We start from the raw sequence: 21,557 nt of genomic DNA, 5'->3' as shown, positions 1-21,557 counted from the left end.
GCTCCAGCCGACGGAGAAGACCATTGTGTGAGAAAGTGCCATCTTTCTTGCATAGTATGCCCCCACTTTTTGCTGAATTGCTGATGTACTTTGACTGAGTGTGCCCTGGGTTCCTGCCAATTAGGTACCCAGGGCCTGTGTTCCTTCGCTAAAACTGCGTTGGAGCCTAAACCCAATTGGCATCTCTGGCCAGATGTAAGCCCCTGGTAAATGGTACACTAGGTACCCAGGGCCTTGTGACCAGAGAAGGCCCCTAAGGGCTGCAGCACTTATTGTGCCACCCTTAGAGGCTCTGTACCCTAACACACACACTGCCCTTGCAGGCTGAGTGTCTGGGTCAGAACAAAACAGAGAGTCGACATGGCACAGATCCCTGTGTCCCATGCCCACAACACACACTGCCCTGGCATACATCAGCCACCCCTCTAGCTGGGTGCCCTATGCCAGTGGTGTGGGTACAGGTGCATGAGCCCTGTGCCCCTACAGTGCCCAGGTCCATTCCTGGGCACTGTAAGTGCAGTGCTGCCATCTAAGAGTATATGGTGCTCGGAGATCGTCAACACGAACTCCACAGCACCATGATGGCAACAGTGAAGACTGAGAAGTTAGGTATCAAACTTCTCAACACATTAAACCCACACTGATGCCAGTGTGGGATTTAATGTACAATTTACGACAGAGGGCATCTAAGAGATGCCCCCTGAACCTAACCTACAATCCACGTCTTGTCTGAGGGGCTGCCTAGGCTGCCACACAGCAGACATGTTGCTGGACCCCTGGGTAGAGAGCCATCCGCTCTCCTGGGCCTGCAACAATGCACATGCTGGGCGAGGTGCTAGGTCTCCTCCCCCAGGATGGGCAGGGGAACCTTCCAAGGCATGCCGCCTTTGTGAGCTTCTCCAGGCCACCCACTTGCTGTACTCAGCAACTGGCCCCTACCGGTTCGGACCCCCACTCTGGTGAGAAGAAAGGCCGGAAACCCCAAGGAAGGAAAGGGGGTGTGCCAGCCTCTGCCAACTCCACACCTCAGGTGGGGGAGGCGAGGCGAAGCACATCTCCGGGCTCTTGCTATCTTGAAGATGGGAAGCCCTGCCCAATCAGGACTAGGCTACTGCCCGCCTCCCACAGGAGAGTGGCAGGATAGAGGGTATACCCACCCCAGGGAGGGGACCCCTTGGTCCCTGCCCTTTACCTACCTGCAATGTCCCTAAATCTAGTATTTAGGGGCACCCTGAACCTTCCTTCCTGAGATCCAGGTTCCGAAACAAGCAAGATCAAGAAACACGAAGACCTGCCGTGCAGCTGCTAACAAGAGGAAGACACCAAATGATTTGGCCCCAGCCCTACTGGCTTGTCGACCCTCGAACCTGCTCCTGCTAAACCCGGCATCTCCAGTGGTCAGCAACCTCAGAAACCCCGTAGGACCTGACTGCCTTGTGACTCTAACTACCTGGGACTCCCACGAACAGTGGTACTGCTCAAAGCAAGTAACTGACCCCTGGCATCAGCCAGGAACCGCGAACCCTACACACTCTGTACCCGCCAAGCCTGGCCTGTGCCGGAGTGAACAAAGACCATGAGGACGTCCCCCCGGCGACTGTGACTCCGAATCCAGCACCCAAGGACCCACCTCGGCGCTCCTGACGACGCCTGCAGCCTCAGAACCAGAGACCCCTCCAACCGCGACCAGCAGAGGGTAAGATTTCCCGACACCAAATGGCACCCCTGCACCCCGCGCCCTGCGGCCCCCTGTGCCCAACTCCTGGGTGCCTACCTATCTTCCAACTACCGAACTTACCTCTCGAAGTGGTGGTCGCACCTGAAGAATCTTCGTCCCCGAGATTGCAGCCTTTGTTCGTTCTTGAGCGTCTCCATTGCAATCCATTGAGTGCCCGACGGCTCAAAAGCACCCTGCACCTAGCCGCCCGAGTGCCCCTGGCAGTGCAACCTCTACTCTCATCTACTTCCCCATTTGCCCTGAGCAAGTGACCAGGAGCCCAGCTCCCACAGTCATGTGGCCTGCTAGCCAGCAGCCACCAACCAAAGGCCCCCTGCCTCCCACAGGATAACATTGGGCCTAACTTACTCAGCACCTGGCTGCCCCTGTGCCGCTGAGGGTGTAACAACTGTACTTACCTGACCCTGGGAGACCCCTGAGTCTATGCCCAGAACCTTAACTCTGCCAGTCGAGTACTTACCCAAAAGCCGATAACTCTCTTTTCTTCCTTAGGGTAACATTGACTGGTTTCACTTGGAAATTCTTCAAAGTTTCGAGTTTTGAAACTTTAAAATATTCCTCTAAAATCAGCCGAATTACGAAAAAAATTTACTCACCTGCTATCAGGAGAGATCCCAGTGCTGGATCTTGGTGCCCAGCACTGACCCTGAAAAGTAATTACAACCATACTGTGCTCTGGTCCCCCTCCCAGGACCTGTAACTGACCCTTACTGCTGGTAGTTAAAGACGGAGTGTAGGGACCACTAGATTTCTTTGGGCGTTGTTTATTAAAGGGAAAGCAATGTTCAAACAGAGGCTGCTGAAGACCTCTTATGCAGTCAGGTTTAGACAAAGAAATGAAACTAAAGTCCTCCAGAAAGGAAACGGAACGATGCCCCAGGTCCGGTGGTCGCTTCCTCCGGTTTCTCTCCTACTCGCTTTACGTCAGCTTCTTAGGTTTCGCTGGGAAAAGGTGGTGCCCCCGGGAGACAAAGGAAACAAAAGAACAACCTCCCGTCAGTAATAGGTCTCTCCTTGGATGTGACAAGCCCTCCACCTGCTTTTTATCACCACGGTTTGTGAGGGTGGGGAAGTTGTGAGGGACGGGTCGGTCCTGTCTAGTGCCCCGGTTCTGGCGTTCCCCTGGCTTTCCCCCTCCCCGTTAAGCGCTTCAAGTAAGTCAGGAAAGGCACTGACCTGAAGCTACAGTCCTCCAGGACTGTAGCATGGGGTGTCTCGGCGTCCTGGCTCTCCCTGGGACGACTGGACACTAGAGCGGTGTCAGCTGGAAGTCCACGGCGTCTCTGCTCTTCCTCTTCGATGCTCCCTCGCTCCTGCCTGCTAGCCTTGATTCTCCCTGGGTCTGCTCCGCGTTCTCCTCCGTCCCTCGCTGCCCTCCTCTTCTCGTCCATCCGTGTTTCTATGGTCCCGGCGCGTGACGTCAGCTCCGCGTCGCCCGGGAGGACTAGAGCGCTTCCGTCCTCAGGACGGGCCTCCGCCACCGCCATCTTGAAGCGCACGGAGGGCGAGTCTCCCGTAGTGCCCGGATCACACATACTTACCGCTAACCCAATTTTCTTCCATAGGAAACCGTTGACTATTTTTCTGTGAAAACGTAATTGCTTACCTGTTTTTTATAGATGTTCCAGTGCTGAACCTAGGAGCCAAGCACTGTATCACAAAAGTAACGAGAACATACTTTTACCTGTAATTTGAATTTCCTTCCATAGGATAACATTGCCTGGTTTTTGCTGAAAAAGTTTCTAAGGGTCGATTTTACTAACTTACAAATATTCGTTAAAAATCACCTGTATAACCAAAACACATTCTTTCAACTGTTTACAGGTGATGCACCAGTGCTGGATCCAGGATCCACCACTGAGTTAGAAAAAGTAACCATAACCCCACTTACCTGCTAAGTGAATTTCCTCCCATAGGATAACATTGGTGATTCTATGTGAAAAAGTTTCAAAGTGTCAACTTTTAAAATACAAAACTATTGCTTAAAAATCACAACTGGAACCAAAACGCTTTTACTCAATTGTTTACAGGAAATGTCCCAGGACTGAATCCAGGATCCAGTCCTGTGGTTAGAAAAGTAATCCTTAAAGTAACTAATTGCATTTAACTAGAAATCCCCATTGAGCTCAATGTATTATTGTGTTTGAAATTGTGTTGCCTATTGCAACTGTTATATTCAAAAGTCTATTATCTATTGAAAAGTATTTATCTAAAGCATCTCATTCTGAGAAAGTATATTTTGATACCTATTGTTGGTTCTAAAATAAAACAACTATATATTTTTATACAAAAACCATTGGCCTAGAGTTCAGTTCTTGAGTGTGTGAGACCATTTGCTGACTGAGTGTGTACAACAAATGCTTTACACTGTCCTCTGATACTGCCTTACTGCTCGACCAAGCTACCGCTCTAGAGAGTAAGGTTATATCTAACTTTAGCCTCTGCCAAACCTCTGGGGACTGTGGACTCTGTGCATACTGTACCAATTTGGGAACAGTATATACAGAGCCACTTTATTACACATCGTATCCCTGGTTTAATGATGATCTTAAAGCCACGAGACAAGAGTGCAAAAAGCTCGAAAGAACTTGGTGTAAACATAATCAACCAGTGGATAAGGAAACTATAAAAACAGAGCACTCCTCTTGCCACAAAGGAATAAATGTCGCACAAGCAAATTATTTAGCCAGCGAAATCCTGAGGTCCAAAAATAAACCGAAAGAGGTTTTCAAAATGACAAAAAAAGTTATCAATCTGTCCGCTCTCGCTCAGACACTAAAAGATTCGCCTAAACTCTGATCTCAACTATCTGACATTTTTGAGAAGATGATCTGTAATATTGTGGAGTCATTGGGTAGTTCGGGCTCAGCAAATGTAGCGATCAATAAGAAACCATTTAATTGGTCAGACAACAACTCTACAGCATCTAGTGGAACAGGTGTCCATTTCCCGACAGCTCCCCCACTCCGGGTTGTTTGCTGCTGGAGTTCTCCTCTTTTTCTTTAGAAGACTCAATGCACGCCATTAGAGTCTGTAAATCGGGTTCCCCGAGAATCCATGTCCTCAGATTCTAGCTACTCGCGCGGAGGCTATCAATCCTGCTTTAAATTCATTATTAAATTCTTCTTTATGACGGGCTATTGTCCCAAAGTGCTGGAAGAGAGCGAAGCCCATACCGCTGTTGAAGAAGCTGTCGGCAGATAAACCCATCTTGGCCAATTATAGGCCGATCTCTTTGCTGCCGGCTTTCTCAAAAATTCTTGAGAAACTGATACATTCTCAACTCTCCATTTATCTGGTGGTCAATCGGCTGCTTCATCCGTCACACTCTGGTTTTCGACCGGGCTTCAGCACAGAATCGTCTTTAGTTGAAGTCTCCGATGTTATTAAACCTGCTGTGGATAGTGGAAAGAAGGTGGCCTTACTGCAGCTGGACATTTCGGCAGCATTCGATACAGTCTCCCATCCTATCGTGCTGCAACGCTTGCAGAATTTCGAGATAGGTGTCACTGCTCTGTTGTGGCTACGGTCTTTCCTCTCTGATAGATCTCAATCAGTGTCGATGCCACCGTTCCCATCTGAGCCCAAACTCTTGATGGATGGAGCTCCTCAGGGCTTGGCGTTGAGCTCGATATTGTTTAATATCTACCTTGCTCCACTGGCAGGCTTGGTGGAGTCTCTAGAGGTGAGATCTGGCCCAACTCATCCCCCTCTCCTCCGACTCCTTCCACTGTAGTGCGAAATTTAGGAGTAAAACTTGATAATAATCTCACTTTCAAATCTTATGTCGAGAGTGTGAGTGGGACATGTTTTGGCCTCCTCAGGATGTTGAGGAAGTTCCTGTATATGCTCCCCGCTTCCTGTGAAAGGATGGTGATCCGTCCTTTGATTACGTCTCGGCTGGACTATGTAGATGCAATTTACTGGGGGTCTCCTCGAGTACTTGTTGAAAAGACGGCAGGTGGTGCAGAACACTGCTGCTCTGCTTTTACTTGAGATTCCTAGGAGTAGAGCAGTGATTGCCCAGCTTAAAGATTTGCATTGGTTGCCGGTCAAGGCAAGAGGGAAATTTAAGCGACTGACTTTAGCCCACAAAGCTTTTTATGGACTGCGACCTAACTATTTGCCCAAGAGGCTACGCCCTGCTTACAAGCACACTGAACTCTACGGAGGCTTTGCTGATAGTAGTGCCCAAGACAAAGAAGAAAAGATGGGGCGGTTCTTCCTTTTCTGCTATGGTCATCAGAGGCTGGAATTCTTTGCCCTTGTCTCTCAGAGCCATTAATGACCTGGAGTCTTTTACGCATCAGTTGAAGGCTTGGCATGTTGATGAAGTGTTCTAACTCTCCCCTGTAGATCCTTTCATCTCACCGATCTGTTAGTGCCGGCACACTCTATCAAGTAGCCGTGCACTCTATAAATGTTTTTTGCTTTGATTTGGAGGTATTAGTGAGGGAATCTGTGGAGAAGAAGCCATGGGGCGCACCAGGAGTCACCAGCGAGGCAGGCGGCCCTGTCCATCTCATCCCATATAGTTTCACCCTATACCTTAGAGTAGGGTCCCATCACCTTTGGAGGGTCAGGAATTGTGTTGAGTTATCCTTCAAGGTCTACATTCCTGAGATATTGCTGTGTAAAGACTTGTCTTAACCCCATATTTTAACTCACTTCTCCAGTTGCTACTGGGAACTGCTGGGTCATGTTTGCGCCCCTGGTGCTTCGTCACAAGGTCTCCTATGTGCCTATGTCCAGCACACCCTTGTAACTGACCACTAGTATCCTAGTAGCCCTTTGATTGGATAATGTCATTCTGTGTTTTCATGCCATAAACCATACTGTTTCCTGTGGTTTGGAATGCCATTTGATGTTTTCAGATTGTGGGTTTTTGTGTTTAAAATGTTTCTGTGAGTTGTGACTTTTGTGGCTAGTGGTCATTTGCCTTGTCTTGAAACAACAGAGTTGTGCCCCATGGCCGGACTGGCCATTTTGGCACCGTGGCATTTCCCCGGTAGGCTGCAGGCCAGGGTGGGTTGCTTTCAGAGCAGGGTCGCTACCAAGACCCCTAAAGGCCCCAATGACCCCATTCTAGGGAGTCTCTCAAAACTCGTAATGGGATAATCTTGCAAATATTCAATAAGTGTGAATCAGATTGATTGCATTTTACTTGGCTTTTTAAAAGTGAAAATTATGAATCCTATTGGGTAAAGTGTTCTGTCCTCTCATGTTCCAGGTCACCTTAAGCACAGGTATGCTAAGGTCGGTGATGACGTCCACTTGCACTGCCTGGATTTTGACCCCCATACTCCCGTCGAATGGAGAGTTAATGGCTCCGCCATAGCCAGGGATGACCATGTGCTGAAGATCAGCGGTGTGCTGCTGACTGTGCTGAGAGCCCAGCATTCTCAAGGAGGAGAGTACAGCTGCCACCGACCAGGCACCGGCGAAGCCTTGGAGCAAACACGTCTGCAGCTGGGCTGTAAGGAAGACTTAGCGAGAGTCTGCGTGCTGTGCAGACATGCTCGATCCATCCATTCATGCATTCATCCATCCACTAATCCATGCTTGTGTCTTTCTCTCCTTCTCTATGGGCCTGATTACGATCTTGGTGGACAGGGTTGCTCGGTCACAAAGTGATGGATATCACGTCCGCCAAATTACAATTCCATTATATCCTATAGAACTTGGGATACGACTGACAGGATATCCGCCACGTTTGTGACGGTTTATCCCATCCGCCAACAGCGTAATCGGTCCCTTGATATCAGTCTCTCCTTAAGTCTGCATGTCACTTGTCTACTTACATTTATATAACTGAACTCCCACAAGTTAAAAAGAAAACATTTAAATTCACCAGTTATAGTTAGCTGAGCAAACATAATCTTGCATTCTTTGCTCATGACCTCACAGGTGACATCACAAATGACATCATTGATAACATCATTAATGCCAGAATGGGAGGATGGCCGGACAGGCCATGGCTATGAAATTTCCAGCACCGATACAGGACTGCACAGGGTCATTAACAAGTTCAGGCATTTTACTCTCTTTGCTGCTTCTCCGGGGAAGTCCAGTGCTCACCACTGGTTAGAAGACAATTCTTACCTATTGATTACAATTCACTTGTGTTAACTCGGTCCTTGGTACAAACGAAGGGCCTGACTTATAGTTTGGCGCTGCCTGCGGCCCGCCCGCCTTGTTTAGATGTGGTAGAAAAGCCAGGTTTCCGGCAATAGAGCCCCAGTTGGCCCCATCGTTGCAAACCATGGACTGGAGCCTGTCAACCACAGGCCGTCAGTCAATGACCATAGGAAGGCCTGCCCTGTTGCAGCAGTCCTTCTGATATATATGTTTGCTGCTCAGGGCACCAGGCAAAACCTGACGGTTCAGAACCAGAAACAATACAGATGACACCCAAGCACTGAGAGAAAATGCCCAGTGTGCCAGGGACATTTGGGGTATTCTTCATAAACAAATCCTACATTTGGAACCTTGCTTATGAATAATAAAAAAGTTTGCAGAGCAGGGCTGAAACAACATGGCGTCTGTTCTGCAAACTTTGATACCTTCTTTCCAGCTACCAAGGGCGGTTCTTTTCGAGCTGAGACAGATGTCATGGGACTCTGCAGATCTAATGGGCAACCCGCCGAGGTCTAAGTGTAGCCTGAATTTGGAAACTTTTTAAACAATTCTAAAAGACAGAACACAGTTTAGTTACATTGTCTCATGACAGATGATGGAAATACAAAATTCGTCAACCTTGGTCACATAAGGTCAAAGTGAAAATTATTAACAAATCGAGTCCACATTACAGATTCTCACACATGAAGGTCTTACGTTTTGCCGCTGAGGGCTTTGGCCTTGTCGCTGATTCTGCGTGCCACTAGCCTAGATCTCCCTTTTGACCCATTTGCCCACCCAAGTGTCTGCCCAAGGGGGCTCTATTTGTAACTACAGTTTCTTGTTCCCTTGCTAGACCCCCCTGAGAGGCCTGTTGCCCAGTGTTGGGCAGATGGATACCCGGAGACGGTGCGCTGCTCCTGGAAACTGGCGCGGGATCCGCTGCTCAACACGTCCTTCCTGTCCACATACTGGTAAGGAGCAGGCGCGTAACCACTGCGGCCGCCTTATCACACTGAGCTACGCTACAAAATTGTGTCTTGTGTATTGCTGTTACTTCCTACAAGGTATAGTACTGTAAGGTCATGCCCTAAATATTGCCTGACAAAAATATTATGTCCTCAGTGTTGTTTACAAACAATTTGCCCCAACAGAGTTAATAGTAGAAATTCTACACCCAACAGAGTGATATTTTGTAAATGGACGATGTTTATGTCAGACAATGTTTTTGTTATCCATATTCTTACATACAACCACATCGCTAAGCTTGACATGTTTTTCTACATTACCTTATGCCATGCCTTGCAATGAGAAGCTACGCTATCTTATATTTTATTAGTGGTTTTATAATTCACAAGCACACACATATACAACAATGGTAGCTTCATGGAACTTTCCAGGGATGGGGGGGTTCTGTGGGGCCAGTTGAAGGATAAATAACAGCGGTGTCAGGGTGGCCATTTTTGTCAGATGTGCTGCAGTCCAAACGCCTGTCAATGCACGCGCATCTTCAGAAACTTCCTGAATTTTAGAAAAATGTCTTCAGACCTAGGAGTAGAGTATGTGAGTCCCTCAAGGAAGGGCCTTAAATGTGGAGTATTCTGCCACAATTGGTTTGTATCTCACCAGTCGGGCGAGAAATCTATTTTAAGCGGTTGATCATAGGTGTCTGGGGCCAGATTATACAAAGAGCCCCGAGGCGCGACAATCGTGTATGTTCAGTTTTTGTGGCCAGGGCATTTTGGTATTATATGAATCGCACTTGTGCACATTTACCTTGCCCCCATTTGGGTGAGGGCCTCTTCCCTTGTAAATAAGGGAATGCTTTGGCTTTGTCATATTACACGCATGAGTGCAATGGTAAACTGGCCATCAGTAGGTGCGCTCACAGTGCATCACATACAGGTGACGCACAGTTAATGGGATGAAGACAAGTGTGTTCCAGGAACCACACCAGCCATACTTCTGCAGGTGGGTGCAGCTACTCACTGCACCCGCCTACTAAAGGAGTCTGTTTCCCTTTGACTCAGGCCTGGTTCAGTCTGCAGTGAAAGGTAGACAGTGGCTTCAAATAGCGGGTTCACCTTTCACAAATGTGCTGTCCGAATTGCAGGTTCGATGGATAACAATTTTGGGACAGATTCACTAAACTTTTCATGCACCTTAATTGTCACTTAGGTGCTCAAATATCTGGATCTATGGTGTACTTCGGATTAGTTTGCAAACAGTTTCTCAAGGACAACTTCCACTTTGAGAATGTATACCATTCTCTTAGCGGTGTCAGTATCCCATCGATGTGTCAGTATCCTATCGATGTGTCGGTATCCCATAGATGTGTCAGTATCCCATCGATGTATTGGAATTCTAACAATGTGTCGATATCCCATCGATGTGTCAGTATCCCATCGATGTGTCAATATCCCATCGATGTGTTGGTATCCCATCAATGTGTCGGTATCCCTATGATGTGGTGGAATTCCAACGATGTGTCGGTATCCCATCGATGTGTCAGTATCCCATTGATGTGTTGGTATCCCATCGATGTGTCGATATCCCATTGATGTGTCGGTGTCTGATCAATGTATTGGTAGCCCATCGATGTGTTAGTATTCCATCAATGTGTTGGTGTCCCATCGATGGCATGAAGCTACAGTAGCACTGCTTGGAGCCGTGGTAACTGGGTTTAGGGGCTATGGGACAGGAAATTAGTGAAAAGGAGGATATGTATGGATGATCACTGATCGCTTTCTGCTGCTAGTGGTTTGAAGAGGAGTGGATTGAAAAGAAAGATTGAAACTGGTGGATATCCCATAAACAAGAATACTGACAAAAGGCCTGATTTAGATGTTGGTGGATGGGTTACTCCGTCACAATGGTGACAGATATCCAATCCGCCGAAATATAAATCTCATAGGCTGTAATGGGATTTACATTTCGGCATACGGGATATCCGTCACCGTTGCGACCGAGTAACCTGTACGCCAACATCAAAATAAGGCCCAAAGTGTGAAGGAAAAAAGTAATAAAGAAAATTTCCAGGCTGGCTTCAATCATTTGAGAATGTTAATCATTCTGAAAACTTTGCGGCAATGGGATTGTAAAGGACGTTTCTCCAGAAAACATCTCTACCAGTTTGTTTTTTGTCAGGATCATGTACGACCATGGCCATGATGGGTGGAAGAAAACCAAATCTTATGAAACAGATAGGTCTGCAGTCCCTGAGCCGGAGGGTCATACGGTGTTCTCGCACTTGTTTTACAGGCACGGACTGGGGTCCAAGGAGGCCCATGAAGAGTGCGTCCAGTCATCGCTCCGACCCCACAGCTGCACCATAAGTGACTTCCAGGTCTTCTCCCTAACGCCGTACGTGCTGAACGTGACCGCCGTGAACCCACTTGGAGCTGCTAGCATCCTGCACCCCTTCATCGTGGAGGAGATAAGTAAGAGCCCTGACACTGTGACTTCTAGGAGTGGGGGGCGGGCATAGCATCTATGCATGCAGGAAGTTAGGGGTTTGTAATATGGGCAGGCAATGGTGAGGGATTCCTCTTGTGGGTGGCATTTTGTTCTAGGGTTCCTAGTTAAGGCTGCCTCCAAGGGCTAAGAGAAGATATAGAAAGAAGGGGCCAGGAAAGAGCTCCCTGTGGCACTTTGAGGTGACCTTAAGGTCAGATTAGTGCTACACGAATAGACTACATTTAACACATAACACACCCTAGCACTCCGATTTGAGATCTCACTGTGATTTTTCAAGTATAATGCTATACATTTGCCACATTAGCTTTGTGGATTTTCTAGAACTCAGCTGTGAGTTTGTTGCATTTGTGTTGCACTTACACTAGCCTCTCACTGTGATTTTCCACATTTGCACAGTTATTCTGCTAGCATCTCATCGGCTTGCACAATGATTTCTATAGATATCTCACTATGTTGTTGTGTTGGGTAACTGTGATTGAAGTAGAATCATAGGGGATATGCATTGTCCGTAGCGCGGCCTTTACTCTCTCCCTTTTGCTTGGACTTTGCAGTAAAGCCGGATCCTCCCGAGAACGTGAGTGTGTCACCTGTCCCCGGAGAAACCAAGAAGCTCCATGTGCTCTGGGATCCGCCTAAGACCTGGCCACTCCCCCAGTATTTCCCACTGAAGTACATGATTCGCTACAAGTGGGCGGGAGCCAGCACCTTCAAGTTGGTAAGGACCTTGCAGGCCACCGTAATGTAAAAGAGAACCTTAGGACCTGTGTCGATATCCTATCAATGTATCAGTATCCCATTGATGTGTCGGTATCCCATTGATGTGTTGGTATCCCATCGATGTGTCAGTATCCCATCGATGTGTCGGTATCCCATCGATGTGTCAGTATCCCATTGATGTGTCAGTATCCCATCGATGTGTCAGTCTCCCATCGATGTGTCAGTATCCCATCGATGTGTCGGTATCCCATCGATGTGTCGAAAATATGTTGATATCCCATCGATGTTTTGGTATCCCATCGATGTGTCGGTATCCCATCGATGTGTCGGTATCCCATCGATGTGTTGGTATCTAATGTGTCCAAACCGAGGGGAGATAGTTGCTAATCCTCGTTACTTACTAGTAATCTTTATTACTCTGAGTACAGGCTCTCACATCACTGTCCTTATAATACAAGTCTCCGCTTCGCATCATAGGGAGAAAAACTATTTAAAAAATAGTAGAAAGAATATTAAAGATCTGCTTGTGGAGGGTGGATTAAACACTATAATGAATTCAACTTCAAGTGCCAGTTTTTCTTCTTCGAATCGGAGGGCATTTCGTGCTTGAACATAGTTGGAGGTATTGTACTGTCATAAGGCTCAATAGGAGGCTTTTGACCAATCTGTGATATATATAAGAAAGCCCACACTCGAAGATCAGAAGCTGTCCATATCTTTAATTCACCAAGTTGCACAGGGTAAAAACGAAATCCATTTCTTTTCAGTCTCTCAGCAGCAGAGAAAAATGGCTGTAAGTCATAGGAGACGCGTTTCGGCTGATTAGACAGCCTTTGTCAATCCAAACAGATCGCCATTTTGTAAGCTCTTTAAATACTAGTTCAATACTGGAAATAGAAGAAATACTTCACATTCCCTGCCGCAATCATTATATCGGTAAAATGTTTCTTCAATCTTATGTGAAATACCGTGCCAATATCCGTAATCATTCACAATTATTCACCTCAAATGGTTCATGATATAATTACTATGTGCACAATATTATCACCATTTGTTTTCAGCTCAGCAAGGATGGCATTGTGCTAATCCTATGCTTAAAGACTTTGCTGTAAGAAAGGCAAAAGGTGTTGTCCCTCTCCAGCTTGGAGTGGATGGTACTGTGCTAATGTTATGTCTCAAAATTCTTCTAGAGAAACAGACATTCGAGGCGAGCAGATTCAAGAGTGTCGCTGGTTTTGTCGGGTGCTCCATATGAAGGAGGTGCTCCCCTCCTGAACCTACCTAGAGTTCCTTCCTTTCCGTTTTGTGTGTATAGATATATATGTCAAATAATGTGTGTATATATATAAAAAAATATATATATTAAAAAAATATATATGTATATCTATGTTCAAATAATGTAATTAATTACATATTAGTTCATAATGTGTGAAGAATTTAAATGATTTAAAATTAGTTCATATGGCGCATTATTTTATTTAGCTGTCTCCGTTATATTTTATGGATTGTGTCGCGGTTCCTGTGAGTTGTCGTGTGTGATGCTTTGCATACTCCAGGGCTGGCTGGAGCACGCTTGAGCTTCTTTTGGCTACTTTAAGGCTGCGGCAATGTTGGAAGTGTGGACTGTGAATAGCTATCTTTCTCTTTTGACAGTGTATATTTTCCCGAAAGCCCTCCCATTTAGTCGTAGATATTCACCATTTTCCCACCACTGTCCATGGTCCCTCCCACATTTACAACTAAAACATATATTTACATGTGCAGAGATCTCTGCCATCTTGGTGGAGAGCTCTGCACAGAAAACATAGGAGAGGCATAAGGGAAGAGGTGTGGTGCCGCAGCCAGGGCGACTGATCTGGGGATCACGGTTCGATCGCCGGCGGCTGATTAGCCCAGCACCATGTGACTCTGGGCAATAGCTTGCTTAATCTTCCCGACAGCCCCCAGCGCCTAGAGACCCTTACGGGTGATTGTTTGCGCTTTATAAATGTGGATTATTATTATTATGTCTCTGGTCGTAGGTTAGTGAATAGCATTTTGTCATACATGAGTAGTACAAACTACAGAAAGCAGCATGTCAATAGGTTGGAAAGGATGGTCAAAATGTTTTATTTAAAAAGACTCTGATACATAATTTAACATGAAATCTGTACTGATGCTCAACAAATACACAAATAGGAGAAAACCAATGTCTTGTAAATACTCCACCTAGTGGACTGGTATTATAACTTCTCTGTTTTTAATAACTCCTTGGTACCCACTTAATGCCAATTTACATGGATTTAGAATGTCATTACATACAGAATAAAACTACTCCGAATTGTATATAATCATGATATATAAGCCTGGGGGTACTTTATTCCGTACAATACATGGTGCTCAGAATGGTTTTTTTCTGGGAGCCTCTCTTACTCACATAGTTGCTGCTGCACTGGGCGATCCAAAACGCCTACTGTCATCGTATCAGGCTGTCAAAAATATGTTTGTTTCTGTTCCTTTTTCCAGTTTTACTCAAGAACCAAACCATCAAAAAACATTAAAGATAAACAGCTCTCAACTCTTTAAAATGGGGACAGTAAAATGTTAACTTTCTATTCAAATGTATTGGCCTTCTTATTGTGCACGGTGATCATAGGACACTGGCCCAGTCTAGCTGAAAATATATGGATTGTACAACAAGAATATACAGACACTAACAACATCGTGGTACAAGAATATCGAGGTCAGGATATCGAGTGACAACATATTGAAAGGAAAGTGCACATAGGGGAGTATAGAATTATTATTCCTAACTCCACATCTACGTACCTTGAAGATGCATGCACCGCATAGGTCCATATATGTGGAGTTAGATATAGAAAATCTGACTTACTCACCTGTTGATAATTTCTTTTTCGATATTCTGTCCTCGATTCTGTGTGTGCCCAATCAGTATTGTGGCTTATATATTCAGGGTGCACACTTATATAAGTAGATTAAGGGACAGACCCTTGAAATTCTGGTTCTGGGGGTTACATATAGATAAGACAATTTGTTTTTGGTTAATACCCCATAGTGGTTAGCTCTTATTTCCAATATAAACAAAGACGAAAGGTCTGGCTTTAACCCTTTCAGCGCTCATGACGGAACCACTCCGTCATGAGCCACGGGTGCCGTGTGCTCATGACGGAGTGGTTCCGTCATGCTGCGGCCGTTGGCCGCCGCTCCTCCCACGCTGCGCTGATTCCCCACCTGTGCGGGCGATTAGGGCAGTGGGCGGAGTCATGACGGAACCACTCCGTCATGAGCACAGCTCAACCGTGGCTCATGACGGAGTGGCTCCGTCATGAGCACAGCGCCACCGCGCTGCCCTCAAGCCCCCCCCCAGCGCTGCGGCGGAATTCCCGCCGCAGCCAAGGGGTTAAAGTACTAGCATATGTAAACAGAGCCACTCACACATGTGGTTTATATATGTTTGCCTGCACAAGTACGCTTCATCACACTAAAACCTGCCCTATTGACTTTGCCAGTGAAAAAGTAGCAAAAAAGGACTGATTTTTGTAGAACGCCTGCAGAAGATAAAGCTTTGAATATGACAAACAATGTGAGGATGGAGTGTACTTTTCGGATGTAAAATAGTTCCTCATGCACTGAAATAGATGCACTGCCTGAAAGGTGGAATGGTGCATCAACCACCCAAGAGCATTAAGTAAGAAAGACAGTTGTGCCCTCAAGCCAGACCTAAAAATGGTGGTAACTGGGCCCGCTGGGATTACAATTCTCAGGGGATACCACATGTATAATATTTTTAACCCAGACACTTCACTTTTTGGTGCAATATCAGGCAAAGACTTGCGAAAATAAGAGCAGAAACACAGGTTCCTGCAAGTTATTTCCTAAAAACATAAACTTTTTTTTGATTTGACTGTTTCTTATGGGCCTCCTAGCACTGCCTGCCCCATTGAGCTAGATCCAGTGCTTAATTTGAGCTGGTGGTTTCCGGTGCTCGGTACTGGCACTTAATTGCCTTCATTTCTGATCAGCTCCCACTGCGCTGCTGGTCTCCTGACCCTGCCATGCATTCTGCTGTCAGCGTTCAGCTCTGTGCTCCATGCTGCCTGCACATTGTATCCCATTCCTAGTATGTTTAGCAAGTTATTTTAGCAGCATTTTGTTCTGCTCTAACCAACTTTCCTTTCCTGTACCACGCCGCTGCTTGTATCCGTGTAAGTGTCTGCAGTGAATTTTAGCGAGTTATTTTTAGCCACATTGTTCTGCCTGTATTTGTATTATTATCTCCAGTGTATTAGCAACTGTTTAGCCATATTTGTGCTTTTTATTAAACCTCTGTTGTTCCCTCTGTAATGCACTGTTTTTGGAGCCTCCATGGCGCCCGCTCCTTTCGCGCCTGTTTCACCACACCCACCACCTACCACCCTGCCCCCATCCTAAGATCTACTTAATGGAGGCTGCAGCTGCAGCAGGCGCACCACCGCTGCTCCAAAGGCAATCCAGTCTGCGCCCATCCGTGCCTTGACTGCGCCCAGCGCCAGCAATCCTGTTTCCTCTACCCCACACAGCTAGACCGCAAAGCCCTGGATCCCAGGCACATCGACAACAACCACTGCTGCTGCACATCCCTACGCACCACCAGAGGACCGTTCTCCTGCCAGCACTGCTGCTTCACCTGCCACACAGAAATAACCAACAATGCCAGAGACTCCACAAACACGACTGCATCCATCACGCCGACCAAGACCACCAAAGCACAATTCCAGTGCATTCTACTCAATGCACTGTCGCTCATCAAAAACACCACAGAGATCCGGGATATGATCTCATCCCTCTCCCCAGACATCATCTTCCTCACAGAGACCTAGCTGAACCCCTCCTCCACGCCAGACATCACCACACCAAAAGGCTACAAGATAACACACTGGGACCAGACCAACAAACATGGAGGTGGAAGGGCCATCATCTACAAGGACACCATACGCTGCACAACTTCCACAGACTACTTAACCGTGATAATGGAGCATCTCAACTCCCAACTCCACACAGATATAAAAAGCACCATCAAACACACCCTCGCATACAGACCACCAGGACCATGCACCAGCTTCTGCAACGCCATCCCAGACCTCAACGCACTGATCACCATTGACTACGAGAATTACATCTTCATTGTGGATCTTAACTTCACCTCAATGCACCAACACAACTGAGTTCCTGGAAAGCATGAGCAACATCGACCTCAAATAACTTGTCATCGACCCCACCCAAATCGCAGGAGACATGCTCTACCCTATTTTCACGTCCAGAGACAGAGTCAAGTACAGCCACGTCTCACAGTTCCCCTGGACCGATCACTACAGTGTCCACTTCAACATCTCAAGACCTACCAACACTGGCACCATGCCCCCCAGCTCCACGTGCAGAAACTGGAAAAAAGATATCAGAAGACCAGTGGAACAATGCACTCAACTCCCACCTCCCAGAGACAACATCCAACCCAGAACAGGCTGTGAAGAAATTCTACCAGTGGATCACAGAATGCGCCAACACAATCACACCCGCCAAGCCAGCCAAACCCAAAAGACCTGCCAGAAGAGCCAGCTGGTTTACCTTGGAGCTGAAATCTATCAAACACATCTCCCAGCAACCAGAAAGGTAGTGGCGCACCAGCAAAAAGACAGTAGATGACACCACCTTCAAGCTAGCGCTCAACCAGTACCACCGCCTCATGAAAGAAACAAAGAACAACACCCTTGCAGACTGCATAGAAGCCAGCACAAACCACAGGAAGGAGCTCTTCACCATTGTGCAGGAGTTCTCTAACCCCACAGCCACTGAGAACAACATCATCTCCTCTCAAGAACTGTGTGACACCCTGACAGACTTCTTCCACGACAAGATCTCAGCCATCTACAAAAACTTCAAACCCCCGCTGCTGACAGCATCAGCCTGCTCACACCCACGAACACAAACCCCGAAAACAAGCTCACCCGGTGAGACCCTCTCACAACTCAAGCCACAATCTCCATCATGAACTCTGTACATTCTGGAGCACCCATAGGCCCCTGTCCCCACCACATCTTCAACCTCGGGAGCAAGACGATTGGCGATGAACGCCAGAAAGTCCTAAACATCTTCATCACCTCAGCCTCCTTCCCTGAAGACTGTAAGCGTGCTGAAGTGAGGCCCCTCCTGAAAAACACATCCGCCAACCCAGCAGAACCGAAGGACTACTGGTCCACCTCCCTGCTTCCCTTTTCAGTGAAGGTTCTCGAAAAGGCAATCAACCAGCAACTCACCAAACACCTCGAACACAACAACCTCCTGGGCCTCTCTCAATCTGGATTCTGAGCCAACCACAGCACAGAGACAACCCTGATCATTGCCACAGATGACATCAGGCCCTCCTGGTCCACATCAAAATGGCAGTCCTCCTCCTCCTGGACCTGGAAGCCACCTTCAATACCATCTCCCATCACATCTTGATCAACAGACCACCACATCGCAATCCAGGGAGACGCCCTCAATTGTTTGCCTTATACCTCACCAGAAGAACACAGAGAATCTGTCTTCCACTGTTCACCTCAGATCCCAAGAAGATGATGTGGCGTACCCCAAGGATCGTCAAAAGTGGAGGAGTGGAGTGACCCAAACCTACATGACGCACTACACAAGACTGTATAAGTCTATATCCTTGATTTAATATTCTTCTGAATAATTCAAACATCAAAATACGTAAATACTTTTACATGTGCCAACTTGTTAAAACATATTATAGTCAAAACATATAATGGTCATTGTGAGTACAAACATCTGCTTTGCAAAAATTCTGAGAGTATGAAGAATCATAAACATATTCGATCCATGAGAATTTATGACTCTAAAAGCAACATAAATGATATTCTCTTTGTTACAATGAAAGTTCCCAATGCATTTCGGGTTAACGAAACCCTTCTTCAGGGGATACGCATTGTAGAGGAGAAGTCAATTTTCAACCTGGTCCACCATTCTGAGAGCTACAACGAAACAGAAAGTCTAATTGACTAGGTATAAGAAAATACAACATTCTAAGAATAGGATTTGCACTCGTGGAAACACTCGTGAAAGCAAGCTATGAAGAAGTGCATTATTTTTAAAGAAGGAGATAGTAGAGAAAAAGCTATAGTTGTGGGAAAGTCGCCCAAACGTGCCAAGAGTATGCGCGTGTAAAAACGCGATTAAAGCCAATGGCGGGTGTGGTGAAGAAACGAGAAAACGTGCTACTTGAAACTGGTGTACTGAGTGATCCAGTGCACAAAATATAGTGTCCCTGAGTAATATACTTACAGCGAGGTCTATAGTGGGTAAGTATCACTAAAGAATACGTCGCTTTCACAAGAAGTAAATATACCCCAAGGATCGTCCATCAGCCCCACCCTCTTCAACACGTACATGACCCCACTGGCCAACACCATCAGATCGCACTGACTCAACATCTTCTCCTACGCTGATGACACCCAGCTCAACCTCTCGCTGTCAGAATACACTACACCGCCAGAGTCAACTTCCACAGATGTATGATGAACGTCACTGACTGGATGAAGGACAATTGTCTTAAGTGGAACATGGATAAGACGGAAGTCTTCATCTTTGGGAACAACACCTCACCGTGGAAAGAAGCAAGGTGGCCTGTTGAACTCCGCCCATCTCCCACCCGACAGACCATGGCTGCAACCTCTGCATCATTTTGGACAGCAAGTTATCTATGAAGAAACAGGTAAACACAGTTTCATCTGCCCGCTTCCACACTCTACGCATGCTCCGCAAGATCTTCAGGTGGCTCCCAGTCAACACCAAAAGGACGGTCCTTCAGGCCCTTGTCACAAGCAGGCTGGACTACGGGAACACACTCTACATAGGAATCTCTGCACGCTGTCTGAAGAGACTACAGAGAATACAAAACTCAGCGACTCATCCTCGACCTCCCCAGACAGACCCACATCACACCACACCTCAAGAAGCTACACTGACTCCCGATCCAGAAGAGATGCCAGTTCAAGATGCTGAGCCATGCATACAAAGCCCTGCACAACAAAGGACCAGCACACATCAACAAACGAATGACCTTCCACCAACCAACCAGACTCCTATGATCCACCTCCCTCTTCCTCGCAGACACCTCCTGGATCCACCGAGGCAACAGTGGAGGACGTTCCTTCTCTCTTCTGACAGCCAAAGCCTGGAACGACCTTCCCCTGCTCCTTAGGGCTGCCTCATCATTTCGAGAATTCACAAAAGGACTTGAGACCTGGCTGTTCAAATTAACAGAGCACTGTGAAGCAGCTAGCAACTCCAGCGCCTTGAGACCCTCATGGGTGATTCAGTCCTGACAAGTGCCACGCATCAGGCGTTAGACTGAAGCATTTTAATGTGGTGTTCCTCATCAATGCATTAATGTGCATTAATCACACATTGATAGCGCCTTGCCCATCTGTGTCCTGTGAGAGGTGAAGCAGCTTGGCAGCGGCCGTAGGGGCTGTATTTATTTACAGCAGCACAGCGTCCAAGTGTTCACTGCTGAATGAGGGACAGCTGTGCCATGGCGGGCTGTACAGCCAGCTCCTGTGGCACCCTGTCTCTGAAGGGATGCCAACAGCAATGATGTGAGCCAGGAGACAGTCCACACTGCCAGCCTGTGGCCCTTACAGCTGCGTGCCTCTCCGGTGCTGCTGTGTGCGTCTGTCTCACTGTGCTGTGCAGAGAGACGGTGTGCTACTGGGCATGAGCCAGGTCTGCAGCACAGTTTTTAATAAACAAAATAACTCTCACTCAGGTTGTAGAGCTTGACACATGATGGACACACACATTAACATAATATAATTTCTTGCAGCCTGCAAGAACTGCTCACGTCAGTGTCGTCCTCGGGCTTGTGCCACGGCAGGCTGGGCTCTGCTGACTGTATAGCAGCTAAAACCCGCCACGACTGCCTCAGTCTGTCACGTGGTCCGGAGTGCCAGGTCTGACTAATTGAATTATCCAGGGGTGGCATATGAACTGGCTGTTGCTGATTTTCTGGCTGATGCTGCCACCCCCAGTGATCTTTCCTTTAATTTGGCGGCTTCCACATTCAGAAGAATGCCAAGGCTGCCAGAGAATGATGAATGGCCTGGGCGCTGGCAATCTTCAAGTTCTAGTCAGGTCCCACATGGACTAAGACAACTTGATCATGCCACAGGAGGGTCCAGTCGGCGCAGGCTGTGGCAGGATGTTTAATTTCAATTTTCTGCCCTCCCGCCGGGCCCCCAAGAATTCTGCTGCAGCACCAGAGTGGTTAAGGACAAAAGAATGGTCAAGTGTAGGCACGGAGGAGCCTAGAGTGTGGATTTGTTGCGGTCCTGAATTGCAAGTTTATGAAATATTTATATTTATTGTGCTATTTTCTCTCCACTGTCCCTAAATTGTATTCGTCTCATCATGAAGCAGTGTGTGCATATGGACACATGAGTTTGCATTTTAGGCACAAACATTATAGATG

General features: G+C 47.0%; 1 protein-coding gene across 1 annotated transcript in view; it reads left to right on the top strand.

Moving 5' to 3' along the window:
• Positions 1–21,557, top strand: part of EBI3 (Epstein-Barr virus induced 3) — a 30,428-nt gene that overhangs the window by 3,694 nt on the left and 5,177 nt on the right. Inside the window, exons 2-5 of the mRNA XM_085637782.1 lie at positions 6,969–7,214; positions 8,712–8,829; positions 11,117–11,295; positions 11,884–12,047. Coding sequence (XP_085493908.1) covers positions 6,969–7,214; positions 8,712–8,829; positions 11,117–11,295; positions 11,884–12,047 — 707 coding nt within the window. The remainder of the gene's footprint in view (positions 1–6,968; positions 7,215–8,711; positions 8,830–11,116; positions 11,296–11,883; positions 12,048–21,557) is intronic.

The sequence above is a fragment of the Triturus cristatus genome, chromosome 12 (genome assembly GCF_964204655.1).
Source record: "Triturus cristatus chromosome 12, aTriCri1.1, whole genome shotgun sequence".
In the NCBI taxonomy this organism is placed as follows: Eukaryota; Metazoa; Chordata; class Amphibia; order Caudata; family Salamandridae; genus Triturus; species Triturus cristatus.
Note: the sequence above shows the minus strand (reverse complement) of the source record. Positions and strands in the feature narration are given on the sequence as shown.